The 23,815-nt window shown below is 41.1% G+C and overlaps 1 protein-coding gene across 2 annotated transcripts in view; it reads left to right on the top strand.

The window, feature by feature from the left end:
• Window positions 1–1,861: 1,861 nt before the first annotated feature.
• Window positions 1,862–23,815, top strand: part of PPA2 (inorganic pyrophosphatase 2) — a 34,565-nt gene continuing 12,611 nt past the window's right edge. Inside the window, exons 1-7 of one of the 2 annotated variants that reach the window (XM_069013282.1) lie at window positions 1,862–2,016; window positions 3,684–3,748; window positions 5,414–5,458; window positions 13,824–13,877; window positions 16,078–16,197; window positions 18,521–18,607; window positions 19,924–20,050. In XM_069013282.1, coding sequence (XP_068869383.1) covers window positions 1,884–2,016; window positions 3,684–3,748; window positions 5,414–5,458; window positions 13,824–13,877; window positions 16,078–16,197; window positions 18,521–18,607; window positions 19,924–20,050 — 631 coding nt within the window. In that variant the 5' untranslated portion in view covers window positions 1,862–1,883. The remainder of the gene's footprint in view (window positions 2,017–3,683; window positions 3,749–5,413; window positions 5,459–13,823; window positions 13,878–16,077; window positions 16,198–18,520; window positions 18,608–19,923; window positions 20,051–23,815) is intronic. The other variant, XM_069013283.1, reaches the window with a different exon arrangement.

Below are 23,815 nucleotides of genomic sequence, written 5' to 3'. Positions count from 1 at the left end.
TGGAAGTGTTCATTGCCAGGTTGGTGGAGCTCTGAACAACCTGGTCGGCAAAAGGTGTCCCTGTCCAAGGCAGGGGGGAACTACATGATCTTTAAGGACCCTTCCCCCCTAGGCCATTCTGTGATTCTATGAAGCATTTCATCCCTACATGTTCAGTGCAGGGGATTACCCCTGAAAACCTTGCATCTGGGGAACTCAGATGCCAACTCCTCTGGTGAAACATGAAGTACTATTTTGTAGCTTCTGCAGAAGTGGGCAATGGCCCTCAAAAATTGCCTCTCCATACTCCTGGGGATAAGTCTGTTGTCACAAATATAGCAAGCAGTGGCAAATCAGAGGAGACCATAGCTTTTTTTTTTCCCCCAGAGCCTTCTTGTAATGGAAAATCCACACACTAGAATACAGCTCCCTCAAAGATCCAGAGCACCAACTAACACATTTCAGACGAGTACATGGGGGAACAGTAGTGAGGCCATCATGAAAATCTTCCTGCTTTAGTGCACACACTGAACAGACAATCCTGACTCTTTTGAAGCCTGATCTACCAAAGTAGTAGAGGGAACAAATAATGAGAAGTAGTTATATGCTGTTTAAATCAGAAGTAAGATACTGACTTAGCCCTTCTGCTGCAAATAAATAATTCCCAATAACATTCAAAATAATGTGTAAAATGATGAGGGTAACATGGAGTTATTTTGCATAAATCTTTCAGGGTAATTCAAACCAGAGTTAAAATTCAAAGCTAATATTGATCAGCTTTCAAGATGAATACACAAGATAATTGGCTTGGTATTTAAGAGTGATGATGCAACAAAAGTTGTTCTGCCTCAGTTTCTCCATCAATGAAATGCAAATAGTGGTATTTGCCCCTTTTCAGGAATTTTTGAAAGATCCACAAATAAGAAGCACTACTTCAAGAACTACCATCCTTATTGACAGGAAATTCATTTGAAGTCATCCTCAAGGATCAATGAAAAGGGAATTCAAAGGAATCGGATCATATGTAGAGCTATTAAGCTTTAAAGCTAAGACAAGATGAATACAGAATTGAACAGCAGGGTTCAATATAAAAATTTATCTCTGATTGGGAACCCATGCAAATAGCCCAGCTATAAGCAGTGCACACACAGACTGGCTTGGGTGTCATAAAAATGTGTGCTAAGAAACAAACATTTCCCTACCTAAGTAGCAGCAGGGTAGGATCTTCCTGCTGCCGTGGGCCTCAGGTAAGGATAGCAACCTTTGGTATCATCACCACTAATTTTGCATCCACACTCTTCACAGAATCGCAGTTGGTCATGTTGGGTCATGGAAGGGTCCACAGTGGCTCATCTGATCCAACCACCCTGCTCAAGCGGGGTCATCCTAGAGCACATGGCACAGGATCGCATCCAGATGGTTCTTGAATATCTCCAGTGAGGGAGACTCCACAGCCACTCTGGGCAATCTGTTCCAGTGCTTGGCCACCTGCACAGTGAAGTTCTTCCTCATGTTCAGGTGAAACTTCCTGTGTGTTAGTTTCTGCCCGTTCCCTCATATCCTAGTGCTTGGCATCACCGAGAAGAGCCTGGCTCCATCCTCTTACCACCCCCATTCTGGCAGTGCTGGTGGCCTGAGAGCACCTTAGCCTGGAACACCTGGGCTACCACCTGCCCAAGCTTGCCTGGCTCCCGCTGGGGTCACCTGCCACCTCAAGGAGGGCTTGGCTTTTGTTACCATTAATTTCAACTCAGTGGAGCCCTCCATTACGGCAGAGCAGCCCCACAGGCTCTCTCCCTCTGAGGCGAGGAGCGGGGCTCGCAGGGGCCGCGGCAGGCGGGGCAGGGCCGGCGCGGCGCGGCGGCCGCAGGAAGGGGAGGGAAGGCGGGCGCGCGGCCGCCGCCATGATGCGGGCGCCGCCGGGGCTGTCGCGGCTGCTGCTGGCGGCGCGGGGGTGGGGGCGCCTGGGCGCCATGTCCCGCTACAGCACGGAACAGCGGGGCCGGTCCAACTCGCCCGATTACCGCCTCTACTTTAGTAAGTAGCAGTCCTTGGGCTCCATAAACCCCTTCCTTCCCCGTCCGGGGGGCGCACGGAGGGAGAGAGGAGGAGGTGGTGGTGGTGGCGGCGGCTTCCCTCTCTCGCGGAGGCTCCTCGGGCTGGCTGAGGTGTCGCCCCCGAGCCTTCCCCCCGCTGCAGGAGGAGAGCAGTGTTTTTGTAGAGAGCGAGGGCGGATCCTGTAGAAATCCCAGCTTTTGGAGGGGATGCTTGGCCTGCTCAACCCCTGCCCAGCCGTGCCCTTGCTCAGCCCCGGAGGACGCCGGGGGGGAAGCGCCGCCGTGGTGCTGTGTTGTGGCAGCCTGGGAGCGGAGGCCTGTGGCACCCCAGGGACAGCCGTGGGAGGCTCTGTGGTGTGACAGCCCAGCCTGTCCCTTGTGACCAAGGTAGCCGTGCCTCTCACCAAACACGTCACTGAGGCGGGAGGCTGACATCCAAAACGTGGGGCTCCAGCCCCGAGCGGGGGCCAGCAAGTGGCAGTGCGAGGGCATGGGCAGTGCTCCAGGAGGCGTCTCAAGACCCAGCGAGAGCTGAGGGGGTGCGCCGTGTTCACTATTGCGCATTTTCGTAACAGTGTTGTCTTATTTGTGTGCCAGTCCTATCGCAGAGGGTTTGTACGCTTCTGGTTCATTGACCTACAGTCAACTCTGACGGCCGCTGGTGTGGGAGAAGCGGAGGCGGCGTGTGTCCGGTTGGCAGCACTGCCAGAGCTCCCTGGTACTCGCTCCTGGGGCTACCAGCGCAGGAGCTCGTCTAGGGAAAGCCACTTTATTTGGTGGAGAGAAACAGCCTGCCACTAAACTTTGTTTTATTTGGGAGGAGCATCTGGGAGGCTTCCAGGAGTTTCAGATTAACTCCATTTACTCCTCTTTGCTGAGGTGGTCAAAGTAAAGTCCAAAGCTAAGTGAGGTTCCTTGTCTGCTTTTTTTTTTTTTACTATGAATAGGGGTGCTAGCAGAGGAGAAATTCCTTGATTTGAGTTAGTTTGCACTGTTTTGATGTGATACTTGTACTTGAAAAACTTAAGCATACACTCCAATGAAGTTCGTTCCGTTCTAGAGTGGGAGCAAGGCTGAGGTGCAGATTGGGCCGCCACTAAGTTAACATCAATTTCTGCTGGTTTCAAGGTGTGGTGTTTCATCTCGAGGGCCTAGAGCGATTATCACATCCCTCACTCACTCTTGATCAGACTTTGGCCTCTTATGTTGGGGTATTTGCGGTCATGAAACTCACTTTATTAGAAATACAGTGAAGTCATGGAGGCAACATTGCTAGAAACCCAGAAGAATTCACTTATCACTGATGGAAATGGGTTAGGTTTTTTTTATCTGTTAATTGTTGTGTATGGCCAGGGAGGAGAAAAGAATGAAATAATTTTCTCCTCCCTGTATAGCTTGTATTGCCAGGTAGAAGAGAAGCATAGTGTTGAATGCTAAAGCAATAACTTTGATTCTGATTAATCCTTGTCAAAACAATCAAATTCTTTGTCCTCCTTGTAGGTTAATACTTGAAATTAAACGTCAGAAAAAGTTTAATGGATGCATAATCATAGCATATATACATTTCTGTATTATGTGATATTTAGCAACACCAACATCTTAGGCCATATCTTTAGGTTTGCAATGCTACTTTGTTTTGTTTTTCAGAGAATGCAGATGGTAAATATATTTCCCCATTCCATGACATTCCCCTGTTTGCTGGATCTGAAGAGGTATGTGTTTATGCCTTGAAACATGATTAATTTCAAAATGCTAATGATTTTGCTGATGTTCTTTAGGTAAAAGTGCAGTTTTTAAAAGCTTTTTTTTGGTAATCAACAGAGAAATGTATAGTGCCAGAAAGGACCACTCTAACCCAGACAGGCACAATGTAATACATTGTGTAATGCAGGCGCAATGACTACACCAAATTTTCTCTGCTGAGTTCAGTAACTTGTAATGAAACATAATGACTTCTGTATATACAAACCTAGGTGTCTCTTTAAATGATTGAGGGCAGGAGGAACCCTCACTTTATCTTGTGATAATTCCCTGTGTTTAAGGGTTGTGCTTTTGTGTGCTTGAATTAATTTTCTACTGTTACTCTTTTTAAATTAGCGGTTTTCTACATCTGCCATTAAAAGTGTACGTTTCTTTGTCGTGGATGTACAGCACACATTTGCGTAACTTACGGTGTATGTCTTTAATTCCCAAAAGGAGCATTAGAATTGGAAGCCAGCAGCAATGCCCAGGAGAGAAGTGGTAATCACACCTTTGGAGACTCGCAGTGCTTGAGGTGCAGATGAGCACTTTCACGTCTTGTTAGCCACCCTCCCTGGGGCTTCATTACAGCAATAATGAAACGGCTGTTTTGTCTGTCACTGATGGGAGAACTGCCAGTCTTTGGTTTAGGCTGAGGTTTGCTTATCACAGGGTGCTTGTGACACAAACAGGCTGGGGGAGTTCGAGTCGTTTTCTTGTTTTGTTGCTGAGTCTCTATGGGTGATATGAATGGTGCAAAATGTCAGTAGTTTGAACATGTTCATATGGAGACTTCTGAACTGATGAACCAATCCCTTGAATTATTAAACCCGAGAGATTAAAAATCTGAATGAAACCTTTTTGATCAGCAGACCCAAGTGCTAGTCAGTGGGAGGGGCAGGTCATTCAGAGTGTCATTACTAAGATGCCATGTTCAGTCCATGCTATTGCTGGAACAGCAATGGGCATTTTCATCACGTGTTCCCTGGAGGCTTTGCTGTCCCTGCATCTAGAGTTAAAAGTTTGGAGGAGTCGGTTACAGCCTGCGATTTTGTCAGTAGGTTAAATCAGAGTCTGCAGTGTCTGATCAGTGTGGAGAGGCTTTCATTTTGGTGTGAGTGGGGAAATAGGGCCTGAAGAGTAAGCAAGAAGTGAAGTCATGGTTAAGGTCTCTGTTAATTTTGCCTTGTTTGCAAGAGGATGACTTTAAAAATTGTATGTTAGAGTCTTTCCATCCTCTGGTCTGAGATTTGTGGGCTTTATGATGGATAAATCCAGCCTTTTTTTTCATATTGGTTTTGTTTATTTTGGATAGGTTTTTGTCTTACTGTACAGAAAGATGACTGTTTCTAATCAATTGAGTACAGACCTAAATTGCTGCTTAAATTTCTTTGTGTCTGGGAGAAAGTGGATGTGTCCTTGTACATTTTTATCTTCCTTTGTTAATGTCTCGAAGGTTAGAATTTCACAATGAAACAGAACTGACTGCTTACTTTTAAAAGTTACATTTTAGGCCTTTGTGCTCACAAAGGGATGTTTCAATTGCATTGCAAAGTACTGTTTCCTGTATTTATGTGAATACAGTGTTGCTCTCTAGTGTTCTTTATACACTTCTTTACTTCACTCTTTCCCTATAGGATAAAGAAATTCCTGCAAAGAGGTCAAAGACTACTGGATCTGAGGTACTGCTAAGTTTTTTTTCTTGATTTTTTTTTTCAACTGTTTTTCTATTTCCTTCCCAACATCCCTTTTCTGCAGAGTGAACTTGCTCTCACTGAATATAGTTGACATATCTTCAAATACAAGTCTTTTAGGAGGAAAGACTTAAAAGGATTTAATATTCTCCTCTTTGAATGGACCAGAAATGTCAGAATTCCTTTATTCATCAAGATGTTCTCAAAGGCAAACATTTATGCCAATCTTTCAAAGGTTTGTTACGACTCTTGCAGTGTAGAGGTGTTATCTTTTTTGCTATTGCGTTCAGAAACATTTGCAGTAAAACCTCCCTTAATGAAATATTCATTATGCTCTGACTGTGGATAATCTTTGGTTTATAAACAGAACTTCAGAAATCCTAAGTATGTTAGGGCAGAAGTTATACTGAGTATCTGCTTTTCAGAACTGCAGTTGTTTTCTATACTCAGCTGGGAAGCCCAAAGGGAGAAAAACCACATCTGCTAATGGTTCAGCATTATCCGGGACTGAAGTTAAGGCTAATACAAGCCCAGAATACATGGAAGATCTGCTCAGGCTTTTTCTGTGAAACAAGATCTGTTTATGCAAGTGTCTTTTCCAAAATGTAACATTTTTTGCTGTGCTTTGCCTGGCATAGGCTCATCTAAAACTTAGTAAAAGAATGTGAAAGAAAAAAAATGAACCAAACTATGCTTTAAGGCCACGATACGTGGGGGGGCGTGTGTGTGTCCCAGTCCTTATCTTCTCCTATCTGTTTGGCCAGTCATACTGCAAAACTGTAGCTACCCATCAGATGTGAAAGAACTGCCCTAACTGTCTGGGCTCTCATAGTTTTGCAGCCAGTGCGTGGTGCACTGGTTCTTGTGCTGTACAGCAGTCCCCACACAATCCTGCACTATGTTTCCTCTCCCTTTGCTGTGTGATTCATTCAAGCTACAATGCCTAAGTAATGCTTTTTAGATTTTCTGTAGCTTAATGCCCATTTAGGTACTGTTTAGTAGATGTAGAATCATGCCTGAAAGAGGAATTATTCAGGGAAAAGAGTATGTGCCAGTAGACTTCTATCAAAAAATCATTGTCTTGCAACATCAGTTCTTATTTATTTCTCCTGCTGGCAAGTCAAGAATTCTGTTTCTTAGCTGCTTATAAATATTGAGTGATGCAAAGATGTTTCATGCAGCATCTGAAACTGTTCAAAACTGCATTTGTCTGTGCTGTGAGAAGCATGGCAGCTTGTTGAAAACCATGCTTCCAGTAGCCTATGGAAAGGAGGGGAGGGGAAATGCCAGTGAGGGTGAGCAGGTCTTGCTTTCTTGGCCAGCGTAGCCTCCAGAGCTGCTTCACATAACTCCTGTTGTGAGAGAGCTGTGTGCTGTGGTTTAACAGAACTACAGAAAATGAGCAAAGGCAAATGTACATTTCAATCCTAGCAGGCTTTTGATACAATTAAGCAAACAAACATGCAGGCTGTAAGCTTCCTGAGCATGCTTAGTCTTTACTTTGATGGTGAAATGTGAGAACACCTTTGTCATCATGATCTTTGGGATTTGTGGAGGAGAGAGAAAACAAGGGGATCTTTGTGTTCAGGAAAGTAGTTTCTTCTTACACTGGGCTCTTTAGCAGCTCTCCTCACCTTGGCCTGGTGAGAGATGCATCCTTGTGTGTGTATGCAGGGAAAGCATAGCCTAATCAGGGAGTAAAGGGAAATTGAGGAATTTAATGTCATGTACTGATTTCAGAAGACCTCCGAAGCACTGGACTCCTTGCTCTTGTCTAGGAATGCAAAGGCTGCTATTGGCAGCTGTTAACTCAGTTGATCCTTGCACTGAATTTAATTGGAATTCAAAGGTGATAGTTCTTGTTCTGGAAACTCATCTTTGAAACTTACGCTTTTAGGGTGGCAGGTATTTGTTACTCTGGACAAGGGCAAGCCCTCTTAAGAATGTGTGTTAAATTATGCTGAGCTGGTGTTTATCAGGTGGCAGTCTAGCTATGGAAAATGAAGATAATTTTGCAAGAGTCTCTTTAGTCTGTCTAATCTACTTTAAATTGTCCTTGGTCTTCCTGATGCCAGGAAAGAAGGTCTCAAAGTAGAGGAGTTTCAGCTTTCAACATTTGTAGGATATGGAATGTGCATCCTACAAGTCTGTATCAGCTCTTTTACAGTCTCAGTTTGTAGTTTCTAAGGGAAACACTGTCGTGTTTCTATATTAACTGTTTTCACTAGTTCAGCCATTTCTTGCAACATTTTAGTCCTTCCCAAATCTCAGTTAAATTTGGCTTTGCAGACACTGTTGACAACTGACCTTTTTGCTTTTGGAGATGGTTTTTGGCTGTTTGAGGACAAGAGAGAAGTTACTTTGAGGTAGAAACTATGCTGAAAGAAGTAATGTTCAGCTTCAGTCTTAGAATTACTAGCAGCTTGCAGTCTGAACCCCTGCATTGCCTTAAGCATTGCAAGCACTTGGAATACACTCTTGCCCATGTGAATCTCTGTGAAAGGTTTCAAAAGTTTCACACCTCTGTCTGGAAAAGTGGATGTTTCCACTGGAGTTACTGTCAAAACTGTCAGAGCCTGACTGTTGAACATGGTCTTCCATGTCTGGCAGGAAGAAGGTTTGAAGAGGTCATCATTTTCTTTTCAAGACAAGTGTGACACGTTGCTTCCCTGCTGTAGTGAAAGGGTTTCTAATCCACTTACCATTGTATGTCTTTGGAGAAGTATTCACATGTTATGTTGTTCAGAGGACCCAGGTGTTCTCGAATACAAAGTTTTATTTCATGTGTTGGCCCTGGTAAGGAGTTTGTCCAAGCACGTAGAGATTATAGCCCTCTAACTTGCAGACATTCCCAAGAGCATTTGAAAAAAAAAATGAAAGAAACAAGACAGCTTTTGTTCTGTTGCATGCTGTGGGTTGCACAGTGCTGGAACACCCTTGTGGACGTCAGCTGAGATGCTTCTCTGAGCCAAAAATTTCTGATAAATTAACTAGTCAGGTGAGATATAAGGGGTCATCGGAGTGGTCATGCAGTCTGCATAGATGGTCTGACAGAGGACTTTGTGCTTCCAGCAGTGTTCAAAACTGGTGTCAGAGATTCATTTGGTAAAGTTGGTATGTTTCATAAGAAAGGAGAAGCTGCCGTCATTTCCCCTGCAGAACAGGTGCACAGTTGGTGCTGACTTTGTGTTCTGCCTTAACTACAGCCTCTAGCAGTCCGTGGTGATGTTAGACCGTTTTTCAGTATATGTAACCTGGGCTCCAATGTGTCCATTATATGGTCAGGGATTTGTGTTCCAAATTTTAGATTATCAGTGAATCTTTCACCCTGATGCTTGAATTTGCCCAGATTTTTGCTATGGATGTGTCCATTAGATGCAGCCTCACTTTGTGTTCCTATAGATGAACAAATGCTGAGAGTAGAGGTAATTGTCACTCAGCAGTCCAGTTGAAATCTACCCAGAGTACAGTTGGTTTACTGAGAAAGTTACATCAATTATTTGATCCAACTTAACTTCAAATAAATGGTTCCTTAAACTTGAGAATGCCAGTGTTTCATATTTATTCATGTCATGGATACTCTGCATAGTTGTGCAGGTGAATATGTCCCATAACTGGTGGATCAGAGAATATGCCTGATGCCAGTGAGATTCCTGTGTGTAAAACCTACCTGTACCTACATAGTGTTCATGATTCCCTTTTCAGTATAACAGTACTGAAAAGTACTTTTCAGTATGTGAGGGAAGTACAGTATGAAGAGACTACAGGCACTCTGTGTTTATGCTGGACATTGCATTCCTCTTTTGCTATGTGGCATGTTAATTTATGTTGGTGAAGTTCCACTGTCTCTTTGGTGTCCAGATGTTGCTGGCATCTGGTTTGTTGTTTTAATTGGCAAATACCTTATAGCGAACTTACATTGGGAATGCTTATAACATGGCAACTCATTTTGTAGGGAAGTCCTACTCCATTTATTTCTGGATATATTTCCTGATAGTCCGTATTTACCTTCTCCTTTTTTCCCCTTTTTTTCTTTTATTTTCTCTCTCGCTTTTAAACATCACCCTTTGTTCACACTACTGCTAGTGCAGCTTATGATTTTCATTCTTGTTAGTGCTCAGGTGCATGCTGCCATGTTCAGTTGATGGCTGATGAGAATCCCTGCCAGATTGCAAATGAACAGATGGAAAAAAAAAGGAAATGATAGCTGCTTTTTCTTCTCACTTTCTTTGGGACTCAGGACTTCTCTATGACAAAGAGTCATCAGCCCCCCAAATGCTGCCTCTAGTGCTTTTAGATTTTTTTAAGCGTTCTAGTATAAAAATTACTAAAGTAACTGTAAGCTTTAGCTTATCTCTTCTCCTTGTCATGCATGGTGATGGCAAATTGCAGTCTATAGCGGTTGCTCCACTTCTGCTTCAGCTTATCTGAACCTTCGAAGCTGAGCATTAAAGGTTGCAGCCATTGAGCAAAATCATACCTATTCAAAACCCTTCTCTCAAGTGTATGAAATAAGGAACGTGGAATGACTGGGAAAGAAACTAGTTGAACAAGAAAGGGAAAGTTAGGTAAGGAAGAATTGTTTTTGAGAGGGATATAGGGCAGTCCAGAAAGGCAGGCATCAGAAAGGTCATGTTTTGGTTTTTTTTTTTTTTCCTTCTGCTACTCAGGTTTCTAAGAACAACCCCAGATCAAAATGAGTTATTTTCTGTAAGAATCAGTACAGCCAGAGCTGCCTGTTATTTTTGGCCATCAGTATTAGAGGAGAGGATGATGACTAACAGTTTACCTGGGTACAATAGTCTGTATTTTCCCTGCTTTTCTCAATACTTGCTGTACAAATATGCTCAAGTATATTTGTATATCTTTTCATCTTTCTGTGGTTTTCTCATTTCAAAAACCAAAAACTGTTTGTTTTCTGTGTGAAGGAGAGACATTTTTGCTTGTCTCAGCAAAAACTATATAATGAGACATTAAAAATTATGTTCAGCTGAAATGGAATGCAGTAAGGTGCCAAGAACTGTTAAAGACAACACCCCAATAAAGCAAACAGTTGCAACCTACCTGGAGTTCCCATGTAATGTACTTAGGGTGTAATTCTTAGGAAATGAAGGGTATCATTTAGATATACTGGTTGTTCCTACTGGTGTAATTTTCTGCTGATTTTCTTATGCAGTTGCAGGAATTAGGAAATGTACTTTTGACTTCTCTGTGTTGAGCAAGTAGATTCCACACTTCCCCTGCCCCTCTTCAAGGTATAATAAAGTTTAAGTACAAATATCTGTCTTGGGTTCATGTTGACCCAAACTCAAACAAGCTACGTAATACTCTGGGTTGAGTGTCCCTCTGGGCTCTTCAGCTCCATTTTCCTAGAAGATTGATTCTGTCCCTTTTTCTAAATCTAGGACACTGTTTCCTCCTCTTTTCTTGCATGCTCCAGGAATGCTGTCCTGAGGAAACCGTCAGCCAGCAGAGTTGGCATGAGGCTGCCTGGAGGAACTCCTCCTTCTGGCCTGTTGAACAATCGGCTCCCATGAAGTGGAGTCCCTTCTACATGAGGCGCTTGCAGAGCTGGGTTAAATCTGGACTGCAGCTAGCAATGCCCTCACAGGCAGGCTAGTTGACTGCTCTTGTACTAAGGCAGTTAAATGGTAAACTTTGAAAGCAATAGTTTTTGTTTAATGAGAGATCTTTTTTTCTGTGATTTGAAGGTGTGTCAGATGGGCTGTTGAAACAGTCTTGCCATTGCTTGAGGGGGTAGAAGTGCTTACTCTTAGGGGATTGGTGAGGTGCAATTTTTTGTTTTACTGATTTAAGATAAAAATATCAATTACCAGATGCATTCACCAGCCAAAACTAACCCCTGAATGACACATGCAGATGGTAATCTGTGAAGACAGGTGGTGTCTGACGCTTACATTTCTGTTTTCAGCTGAGGCAGGGACAGTTTTCAGCAAGGGATGGGAGACAACATTCAAGTGGTTTGAAGGAATAGGTGCTTGGTCTGGAAAAAAAAAAGGGTGATGGAAACATTCCTTTGTGATACTTAGTCAGGGAGGAAAATAAGAAATGAAAGAGGAGGAAGAAAAATCCTAAAAAAACAGGGAATCTGCTTCTCTCGAGCTGTCAAAATATTGAGTATATGCTCTCCTTTCCACACGAGTGAATCTAGTCTCACCACTGTGAAAATTTGATTGCCCTATAAATAAAACTTTTTATTTTTAAATGTAAACACTGAATGAAGTCATTAATCTTTTGTAAATGCTTTTGGCAGCTTAGCATTAGAGAGAGTACTTTTGGGGATTTTTTTTTTTTTTTGCATACAAATTAATCTGTCAGGCTGTCACATTTAAGACTCTTGACAATTCACATTTGACTGATACACAAATTACGAGGGCCTGGTCTTCAAGCTGAGTTAAATCCAAGTGGTTTTATTAGGATTTTGAGAGCAACACTGCATTAATTTCAGTCCAGTTGTAGTCCAGCCCCAGCAGTTGATTTGGTGGAGACCTGGACTGTTGACTAATTAAAGCTCAAAACCTAGCTTAGAGGCTGCTGAAGCCTTTGCATTCTACATGCTCAGAAAAGCATATGGCAGCATCTAAACAACAAAAATACAGGATTGTGGTGGAGAGGAAGACTTCCTCTATAATTCCAGGAGTAGTTTGTAAGTTTTCTGCCTGTAGCTACCAGTCAGAACAATTCTTCTACCTGCATGGCAGTTCTCTAAGAGTTTCTTGTCACCACTGGCTTTCATGCTGTGCATTTCTGTTTTCCAAGTGTTTCCCAGATGGATGTGCAGACTTTATCTGGCTTTCTTCCAACCCTTCTCTTACCTGCTGGTGCATGTATATTGCTTTGTTCTGTCTGCTTGCTTGGCGTTGACATTTTTGAGCCCTCTTTACTTCTGTTTCAACTGTTCTTATATACATAAGGTGTATTTTATGAAACTGAGACTTATCTGAAACCTCCTTTTTTTCCTTTTTTTAAAATCTTTTTTTTATTTGGTCATCACCTGACTGGGAAAAGTGATTCCATTTGACATACCACTGATTGCAGTATGGGTACAGTACTTATGGATGGCAAATATAGTTTAAATTTATTGGGAATTGGCTGTGAGGATTGTCCATAGCTTGTGATCTCATAGTAGAAATGCTGAGTGACAGTTGGGATTTTCCTTTGCTTTCTTGCTTTCCACATTCCAGATTTGTTTGGGAGGAGATGATCATAAAACCATTGGGATTACTTTAATCAGACTGATGTTGATCCTGGTAATGGTATTTGTTTGTTGCAGCTGCAGGGTACAAGGAGCAAAAATACAAATATTGAAGGGTTCACTGGAGCCTTAATTGTAGTTAAAGAGTCAGTGCAAGTCTTCAGTTGGTTCAACTTTATATTTTTTTCCTACAAATTTCTGCAAAAACGTATTTTGTCTTTCCGGATCTATTGTGATTGCTAATACCAATGTGAGTTTTCCTTGGCTGTGAAGAGATATCCCAGGCAACGTGATTTTTTGAGGTTATTGTAGTAGTCTAAACCAGGTTGTAGACTTTGCTTGATGGTTTCAATTCAATTAATACTCTACTTGGTAGTGCTTAACTCAGCTTCATAAGAAGAAATCTTACGGCAGTTACGCCGAATTTTTCTCTTTGGAAAATGTCGCTTTAACCGCCTCAGTAAGAAGGTGTAGACTACTTATTTTTCTTCTAAAACCATGAAACTTTACATGTTTATTGGGTTTTTTTTCTCCCACACCCCCTTCTTAAAACAGCTTTCACTTTGTTTCTGTTAGGAAGAAGGTTAACACAAATGTGAGGTGTCTGTCCCTTTCCTCTGCCATCACCTTTGGATTAGTATCGCCTCATTGCAACCAGATTTGACTGAGAATTGGAAATGTCATTTGCATGAGTTTTTAAAAAAAAATACGGCAAAAGAGGAGGGCCTGAAAGAATAAATCCTTGAGGGGGAAAAAAACTGAAACATTCTCCTCTGCTTAAAGGAAGCCAACTCTGTGCTATAGAAACATCCAATCCTCTTTGACTAACAGACTGAACCACTGCCTCGTGGCATACTATTCTATGGACATTCTGAACATTTTGTGAAGGGTAATATTGACATGGGAACAAAAAACATTAGGTGTATTTCCAGTGCTTGTTGTTGTTCATATTCTCAAAGCAATGAGGCAGGGAAAGGATGAACCATGGAGGCTGAACTAAATGAATTATACAAATAAAAGTGGCTGTAATGGACAAATGTGATGTATGTTGCTGCTGAATGCAGAGGAGAGAATTTGTAAAATGCTAATTGCCAAGTGGAATTTATTTTCAGTTCTGTCACTATTTTGTTGTTTTAGGTCCTGTTTAATATGATTGTAGAAGTGCCTCGTTGGACGAATGCAAAAATGGAGGTAATTAAGAAAAATACCTTGATTATATAGGTATTTGTGGAAGTTACGACAACGTAGTGGTTTCCAGTAGTCAGAGTTTAATCACAGTTTGGATTGCTCTTTACACATTAAAATGTGCTCTGTTAAAAAATTGGTTTGCAGTGGTACATACACTTTCCTTGCAATTATAAAAAGTGTTGAAGTTCTAATTGTTTTCCTGGTGGAAACAGGAAAAGCAGGTGGGCACTGCTTCTTGGCAATCCTCTGACTGCAGAGTGCAGCATATCTGCAGCAGAGTCCTGGAGTACTGACTTTCAGGATGTTGTCCAGCATTTAGACTAACACTTGCTTATGGAGCTTTTCACTCAGATGGTTTAATTCATCATTTCCACTGTACAGTGTGCTAGGCCAAGTTCTGACAAATGGTGTTACAACTAAAAGAGTATTTCTTTTGTGACAAAAATAAATACTGATTGAATGTATCTACTCCTGCAGGGAGATATTTTACAAGTAGTGAAATCATCTATAGTGTTTGTGAAACACAGATCTCACCAGGATATGTCCTGTCTTCTTGAACATTTGTATTAATTTTGGGGATGCTTCCCAGATGCTTTTAACTCTTAATTACTGAAAATAATACCAAAGAATCTCCCTAGCCTCTTATATGAGATTTTTTTCTCCTTTCCTCAATTACAGAAATGTGTTTGCCATCACAGTTGTTACTCTTAGCAGGGTTACCTCAGATATTTACCCTGTATTTTAAGCTCATAATTAATTGTGGAAGCTGAGTTCTGTTTTTCAGAGGATTGCTTTGACAATGCTAGTTGAATGCTGCCCAAAGCTCAGGTTGCTCTCCCTCTACTTCTTTCAGCACATTTTGTCAAGGGTAGAAAAGTTTGTCCTGTTAGGTTCAGAAATCAGTGATTTTTGACTTTTTGGACTTGATGGAGGAGACTAGATGTAGATCCCTAATGTTTAACTTTTAATACCCTTAAAATTTCCTGCATCAACCATTAAGGCAGTTGTCTTGCCTTGCCATTGTGTCCTGGCAGTCCCTCAGTCCAGACCATGGTAAGCTGCTGACACCTGTTATTACCAGATCTTGCCTGATCATTGCTGAGCTCCACTTCTGTCAGTGTCCCAAGTAACATATTTGAGCTCTTCACTGTTAGATTATGACCAGAAGCAGGTAGAATCCAGTGTAAAACCAGAAATGCCTGAACCTTCGTCTTGGCTCTTGGGGAGGGTTTACTTGTGGAATGAGTACATGCTATTGACAGGTTGGTGTGCTTCAAAAAAGTGGAATTGGGATGGCTTTGTTGATGGTGCTTCAGATAAATGACAGGGATATAAAATGAGTGTGGACTGAGGGCTGTGTCCTTATGCAGGAAAGCTGTGGACCGCTTGAGTGTAACCACTTGAGCCTGTAACAAGCGTTTTGCCACTCAGATGAGTGTTTGTAAGCAAGAGCCAAGCTTGGGTTGGACTGTGGTGTGGAGTGTCAAAAGGGTGGTTACAGTGTGAATTAGCTGTGGTGCGTAACTCAGGCAGTGGAAGTATGTGTATGGCTTGTATATGGGGTTTGGGGGAGGATGTTACTGTTCAGCTGTAGTTCAGCTCTTCTGACAGTGCTTCTTCAGGAGTAAGAATGCCCTCTTTGAATGGTAGCTTAACTTGTTCCAGATCTGCGTTAAGTTGGCATTTGGTGGCTATGGAGAACTTGTGCTTGTGAAAAGGCATTTGTATGCTGAGAGGTGATGGAAGGAAGGGATGTTTGCAACTGGAGAGCAACAAGCAGAGGGCAAGAACATGAAGCATTTCGTCTGTGGCTGTCAAAGCCCCTGTTGTTGGAAGATGTTGTACCACCATTTGCACATCTGTTGAACTTGTACTATAAAGTGCAAGAACTTCTGACTTAAGTTCCTTTCAGTTTTTGACCATGACAGTCTCCTTAGAAATTTATTACTTTCTCTTCTAAATTCATTTTCTTCTTGCATACTTTACAGCATTATTTAATACCTTAATAAGCTGCTTTTTGAATATGACCCTTGAGATTCAGAGTGAAGCTATCATACTTTTAATAATCCTCAAACCACAAGCATGTGCTGCCAGATGGATCTTTCCCACTGGCTGGGTATGGAATGAATTGCTTTCCATTTTAACATTCTCCTTCTCTCTTTCCCTCTCCCCACCCCCACGCCCTTTTTCACGATCTGCTTAGATTGCCACTGAGGAGCCGTTGAATCCCATTAAACAGGATGTAAAGAAAGGCAAGCTTCGATATGTGGCAAATATCTTTCCTCACAAGGGTTATATATGGAATTATGGTGCCCTCCCACAGGTAACATTTTTGTTATAATGGTGAAAGTTTTCTGTCTTCTGTGTAAATTGCCTTGTAAATCTTGGATACTGCCTGAATGCAAATCAGCTGCAAGAGGGGTGATTCTCTTTGATACGTTTGTAAATTAGGATTTTTTTTATGTTGAACTTTATTGTGTCCATAAATTTTGATCAGAATTTGGGTGTGGGAGTAAATATGTGCTGTGTTTTCAGGAAGGAGTTAAATGATCAAGAAATCTCAAATCTTTGGTCTGTGTCTCTGTACTGTAGTGACAGAATTAAACTGTCATGGTCTGCCATTCAAGAATGCTTTGTCAAGTAGACCTTTTCTGCTTAAACAAGGCATTTATTTAAAAACTCATTTAGGATTTTCATGTACTGCAGCATAAATTTTAATTGGGATTTCTTAATATCTTTAACAAAGAGGAACACAAGGGCTGTTCTTTTTTAGATTAAACCTCAACTGCCTGACTTAACTTTTCTCTGAACTGTGAGACTTTACTGATCATGATGCATTCAAAACTTTGAGCCTTGACAAACCCAACTAATGGCTGAAATTTTGAGCATAATGAAAAGTTTTAAGCTTTCTGTGAATAACACACACTTAAATCAGTACTGAAGAACATGATGAAGCTTGAAAAGTGTAATTTATTTTCTTTACACTTAACTGTATAAGCAGTGAAAGTTGAATCCTGAAAATCTGCTTATGTGTTTGATCCCCAGAGAGGAGATACTAGGCAGGTGCTGGAATACAGCAATGAAGTTCTTGTCTATTCAATAGACAAAGTTTCCAAGTAGGTATAGTTGGAAACCAGCAATTCCATTTAATGTTTCCAAATTTGTATGTTCCTTAGTGTAAAGCCAGAATTATTTGAAAATGTAAATATTTTCCTGCATAAAGTGCTTTATTTTGGACTTAAAGTACTTTCCTCAGGAGAAGTGTTCAGCATCCCTTGTTACCTGGTGAGCTAGGGAGGGCTGAACATAAGTGTCATTTTTATTTTTTACTGTATTAGATTATTTGCTATTGTAGCAGAAGTTGCTGTACTGTCCAGAGAACAATACTATTCCTTCCTTCGGACCTAGAGGTGAAGAGGTGTGACTGGGCAGAAGAGTAGTACTGGTGTAATGCAGCCCTAAATGAAGAGCACTTTGGAAGGACGCAGTCTTAAGCTGTGCCAGGAGAAGTTCAGCCTAGACATTAAAAATTTTTTTTACAGAAAAAGTGGTTGGGCACTGGAGTGGGCTGCCCAGGGAGGTGGTGGAGTCACCATCCCTGGAGGTGTTTAAGGAAAGACTGGACGTGGCACTCAGTGCCATGATTTAGTTGATAGGGTGGTGTTAGGTCATAGGTTGGGCTTGATGATCTCCAAGGTCTTTTCCAACCTAGTTGATTCTGTGAAGAATACTGGAAAAATAAATATTAAGTTTCAATTCTCTCTTGATTCCACTTCAGCAGTTTTTTGATAATGATTCTGCTTTGCCTTCCAGTATCAGTCAAGTTCTCAAGAACAAGTTTGAGGTGGAGTAACAATCATGGACAGCAGGAGCTAGCAGTATAGCTCCTTGGGAAAAAAAGTTTTCTAGAATCTTTTCAACAATACTTAATTGGACTCAAAATTCTTAACAAGAAAAGCTTCTCAGCTGTAGAATGAGTTACTCATTACTTGCCAGTAAAAGTAAAAACAAGTACTTGTCTAGTAATTAGGTTAGTATAACTTGGCTAGGATTCCTTGCTTGTGCAGTACTCAGAGCAGGGGTTTAAACTTGCCTCTTTGGTCTTAAACTCTCAACTCTCCTTTGGAATGTACATGTCTCAAAATACTGAATGAAGAAATACTTCATACCTAAAGCTAAAATCTTTAAATAGCTTATTGGGTGCTGACAAATCTATGTGTAGGAGTGTGGTTAGCTCAAAGCTTAGATGTTTTAGAAAACAACTTATGTTAATATGATGGTATTTAACAAGTATAATAAAAATGTAGTTGTAAGGTGTCTTAGCTTGATTCCACTATCACTAGTAACTAGAAAAATCATATTCAGGGTCCTCTGAAGCCTTAATCACTGCAGTTGGGTAAAGTGTACCTGTTGAGTCATTGATGCAGGAAAAATACGTCCTCAGTAATCCTCACGTCACTTGTCCTGGGTGTGAGTTACTCAGTGTCAATCCACTGACTGTTTGTTTTTTCTCCTTCCATTGAGCAAACCTGTTCTCGGAAAGCTGATGTTTTTATTGTTGTTTTTACTAATCTTTGTAATTTAGTGGTAAGATGAGTTGTAATTTCAGTTGAGCTGGTAACTGATAGTTCTCTTTCCTTTGGCAGACCTGGGAAGATCCAAACCATACGGATAAGATTACAGGATGTTGTGGGGATAATGATCCTATTGACGTTTGTGAAATAGGTTCAAAGGTTTGTGTTTATCAGTATTTATTTAATTTATCAAGGTTAATGTAATAATTTGGTAGTAACTTTTGGAAGAGAAGGTCAGATGGAAATCAAAGCATGTGTTAATAGTGTTAGGGACTGACAGAAGTATCAATAGAGGATCTAAGGAGAGACTAGGTAAGGAAATGGTGGATTTTTAAAAAGGAGGAGAAAAGTAGAATTTGGTAAAGTCTTTGTACTGGTTAAAAGGGAAAATAAAAGAACAGCATCCTGAAGTTCTGTGGGTGGACAGTAAGTTTTGGGTGAAGGAGGTGAGGGTTAAGATTTTTGGGGAAGGAAAAGATTTATTTCTTTTTTCCCCTGTTAGCAGTATTGGAGCTAGGAATAGGTTGCTGAAAGATGAGGAGATAAGACAGCATCATTCACATTAAAATTACAAAGTCAGACCCACAAAGGAGGTAAGTTTGAGTTTACTCATGAGTACAAACAGAAGTAGATCCTCTTTTCTAGTGAAGACAGGAGCCTGCTGCAGTGATGCAGAGTTATGAGCCATGGAGTGGATGGATGAAAAAGAGGTGCAGCAAACACTGTTAGTAGGTATAAAGGAAGGGTTTAGCTCATGGAAAGAAAATTCTACTTATCTAGAGGTAGCAAAGAATGGAGTGATACTGTGTATCAAAAATGGGGTTATGAAATGGATGAGTTTGAAAGAGGGATCTCATAGGATATTTAAGTAAGGGGAAATTTAATGGGTGACCTCAGTAGAAGTGACTTTATTTGGGGTAAGAAACTTAAAGATGAATTTCAAGGGATCCAGAAAGAGTTAAAAAGGCAATATTAGCTGGTAGGGAGAAGGTTCCTAAGAAAATGCAAAAATTGTTGTGATGGTATTTCTGGGGGAGTGCTGTGTGTTTATATTTATATTTATATTCCTTCCTCTGTGGAGTCCAGAGGAAGGAATAGCAAGAGAGAAATTAGGACCATGAGTTGAAAAAGTAGAGAGTCAAGGAAGAAGTTTAAAAATGAGTAAGAGACACACTTCTGACTTGGAGTGTGAGGGGAAGACCCAAGAAAGTGTGGGGGAACTAGGGTAAAAGGGAAGGAAAACATTTTTAGCTACTTTTCTAGTTAAATGCTGGCTGGAGAACTGAGGCTTGGAGAATAGTAACGGTGGGAGAAAGGCTAGGAATACTAAATAGGTGTATACTGGGTTTGCAGATCTATTTTGCAATTCTGTTATAGGCTGCTAGCCAAAAATGTAAAAGTATTTTTTTTGTAAGGTAAAAGAGAAATTCTGTGTGTTGTTTTCCAAATCTTTGTGGCATTATGTTCTGTTTCAGATTCGTTCTTCTGGTGAGATTGTTCAGGTGAAGGTCTTGGGTGTTTTAGCTCTTGTTGATGAAGGAGAGACAGATTGGAAGATAATTGCCATCAGTGCAGATGACCCAGAAGCTCAGAAAATCCATGGCAAGTATTTTTGTCTTTCTTAATGCAGTTACGTCAGAAACTTGCACAGCAGTATGGTACCTGAGTTTAGGCCACCCAGGATAAGAAGAGGCAGACAGTGGAAAGGCAAGACTTTTCTTTTTTTGTTGTTGTTTAAGTCAGGTGCTTTCTTCAAGGAGGGCATATGTGCTTTCACACTAAACTTTTAAAATTATTTGCTTGGATTTTCAAGAGGACGTGTCATGCAGAAATTCTTTTGACTTCTGAAACACAACTGCCTTAGAAAGTGACCTCCAAAAAAGTGACAGGCTTATCTCCTGTGTAATAGGGCCTATTTACCAACTTAAGTTTTACACTACTGTTCTCCTGTTGAAAGTGTTTGTTCCTTTTATATTTGCAGGCATTGTGTTTCATCCTGAAAAGGCATTTCCAATGTCTTGCCACTTTTAAGAGGATTGCTTCCAAAGTTTGTTGCTTAGTATGAACAATCAGGTTTCACCTTTTAGCTTGAAATTTGCAAAGTAAACTGCTAATGCAGCTCACCCTAATCAGCCTTGATGATGACTAGCTGTGCAGGGGGAAATATCCTGCTCAGACTTGTCCTCCCTGTGATCATTCTTCTGGTATCCAAATGAAGCTCGAATACTAAAGTGCGTCCATGCGAATAACACGAGGTGTAACTTTGATTGCAGATGTGTTAAAACTGCAGGAAGTTTTTACAGCACAGGTAAAGTGCAGTTTTTCTCTGGATAAATGGAAGTTTGCTTCCTCAAATGGAATATTACTGGGAATCCTGAGAATTAAGTGAGGAGATTTGTCTAAAAGTGATTGTTAGGAGACCAAAAACCATATATACCATCAGGTACATACAATGAGAGCCTGCCCTTTGTTGGTAGGGAGCACCAAGGTGCAGAATGGTCTTTCTGTAGGAATAGAACAATCCAGTAGCTTTTTAAGGAATTGTGTTTCTCAGCCATTGAGGTTTTTTCATGGTTTCTGAATGTAAAGTATGTCACTGGACTAGCCCTTCATTCTCAGTTTTCTTGCAGGTTGCTTTCACATGGAGAATACTTGACTTGTGGGGAAAGAAGGGGAGAAGAGGAGATGAGGAAAAGGAAACTCTTGGGTTGATGCTGATTAAAATCATTGGGCAGATGAATTACTACATAGTGTTTATGACTCTTTAACTACTTTGACAGTTAGAGATTAAGAAGGTCAGCTTAAGGAAAGAGTAAGTAATAGTTTGCTGTTAATGTTAGTATCAATTTAAACTACTCTGTAATGTGCAGCAAAATGCAATATAAGTGTCAGTAGTTAAAAGTGATTAGCACTTCATTTCTAGACACTGTTCTGCTTAAAGACTTACCTTTCCTCCCTAGCAATTTCTGAGAGAATGTGGTCAGAAAAGTGGATAAAAGAATTCCGAAGGAGTCTACTAAGTAGGGGCAAAACTGTGGCAGTTTATTCCAGTAGTATTTATTATTTATTATATTGGGTTAACTGTCTGTGTTTGAAAGTTCTCTCCGGTGTTTTGGTTGATTTTGTTGGGTTTTTCCCCCAGGTAATGACTGATTTTTTTTTTCAGCTCTGTTACAGCTTTAGTTTATTTGGGAGGGGAGGAGTAAGACCTTTAGACTTTAAAAAAGAAAAAGAAGTGGGAGGAATGGGCAAACCACTGTCTGTAGTTGATTCCTGTGTGCATCCCTTCTTATCAGGAATATGTACAAAACTTCAAGAAGAGAACTATCCTGAGGTTCAGAGAAGTCTAGAAACATTTATCCAGTGTAATATGATTTCCCTTTGGGATTGGAGTTGCAGCCCAAGATTTACAAAAGAAAGGAAAGGGGGAGAAAAAAGCCCCCATCTGCTTTCAGAAAACATGACTGGCTTGCAGTGTTTAACAGCAATCATTCTTCAGTCTGAAAACAAACAAATCTGTTGGAGCAGGCAGTACAATATGTCCTTTTATACTTGTTTTTCCCCCTTCCCAAAGTTGTTAATTATTTCAGCATAAAGGGATGGCAGCTACAGATAAAACCGGTCTCTCCTTCAGTAATTGATGTGCTGCTGTGTTACGGAGGTGGCCTCCTGGGGAAGATGAGGCTAAGTGCTGCTTTCTAATCCTGTCCAGTCACTTCTGTATCATTTGTTAAACATTTCCAACTGGACTGAGAATCATCACATTTGCTTTCAACTCAGTATGCGCAGAGCCCCCAGTGAACATTTGGAAAAGGTAATTCCGAGACACCAGAGTGGTGATTACTTGCAAACCCCATCCTGAGCCCGCACCATGTGTTAACTCGTCTTGCTCTTTAAGCACACCCCAGGTACCTGGGATATTCTCCTTCCGGGATCATGATCGTTCTCATAAGTACAATTGATTTTTCTGAGACTTCACAGAAGTCAGAACTGAGAAGTCACAACTTCTGAGTCCTTCTCATTGTTTATTCATAGCGCTCCACTGGACTGTGGCATGCAGGCATTTATTGATAAATACTGGCTTAAATTGGAAACCCTGCCTAGAACTCTCTCTTTCGCACAGAGCAGTGAGAAACTCTTGTTTACAGTGACAGTACCTAGGAATGATGAGCAATGCTTAGCACCTGTTTAAGTGGGAACTGTGTCATCAGTAGGAGTAGCAGGGACTTGGCGTCTTCTTGGACTTTGTAAGGTAACCTGTTTGAAATAATAGCACTTAATTCTGGTGGGCTCGGGGACAGTCTCTCACCAAATACAAGCTGTATGTCAGATGCAGATACCTGTGTGAGAAAGTTTCTTTTAGACTACAACTAGATGTCTTCAGATTTACCTATTTCAATAAGATCTGTCTTTGTGGCTGTTGTGTTTCTGCTCAGGCAGTTGATAGGCAGATGGCTATTAGTGGACCAGCAGAGCAACTTCAGACCAAGCAACTCTGAGAAAGGGCCTAAAAACCCCTTGCAGACTGAAACACTAAATCTTGATGGTGTAATAGGCCTGGTTGCTTTCTTTATTGTTGCTTTTTTTTTTTTTTTTTTGTAAAATAGGCAGGAGGAGAACTAAATTCTTGGAGTAGAAAGGTTGCTTGTCTGCTTATCTCATAGATGGGATTGAATTTGATATATTGGAGTTCACTTGTATATCTGATGTGCTTTACTAGTTTCAGGTCAGAAAGAATGAGTGACACTTTTGTGCTGTGATTTGATCTAAATGTATGTGGCATCGTCATATTGGACAAGAGGTTTTAAAAATCACTGGCAGTTGAAGCAGGAATTGTGTTTGAAGCAGCTTATGAAGTCTGACTTTCAAAAGGTCATCTTGCCCTCCTGCAGCAAATTGGACTAATCGTATCTGCTGGATGGCATTTTGGAGGTGATTTACTGGCCTGGAATCTTAGCAGCCATTTTTGCTGCCATTGCTCACTGGAAAGATGCCAGGATATTCAACAGCAGTTGGTGATGTCTGCTGGCTTTATTGTGCTGCCATTTGCTGGCACTGGTGCAGTTAACTGCGCTGTGTTGCCATGCTGCTTTTACAATACACGTCTCAAGATAGGGTTAAGTGATGAAACCCTAAATGGCAAAACTAAGGCATATTGTATATTTTCTACCATATATTTTTACAGACCTTTGCATGTGAGTGTGCTTATTCACAGAGAAGCAGCAGAGACCCAGAAGACCTTTGTTGTGGATTTGTGTAAGCACTCAGAATAAAGAAATTAATTAGCTGTACCAAGGCTCCCCTCCTACCCCCTGCACATAATACACCAAATGCCTTTATATGGAGTGTAGCTGCTGCTTCCTGTAA

This window comes from Aphelocoma coerulescens, chromosome 4 (assembly GCF_041296385.1).
Source record: "Aphelocoma coerulescens isolate FSJ_1873_10779 chromosome 4, UR_Acoe_1.0, whole genome shotgun sequence".
In the NCBI taxonomy this organism is placed as follows: Eukaryota; Metazoa; Chordata; class Aves; order Passeriformes; family Corvidae; genus Aphelocoma; species Aphelocoma coerulescens.
This window is presented reverse-complemented; position numbering and strand designations above follow the sequence as displayed.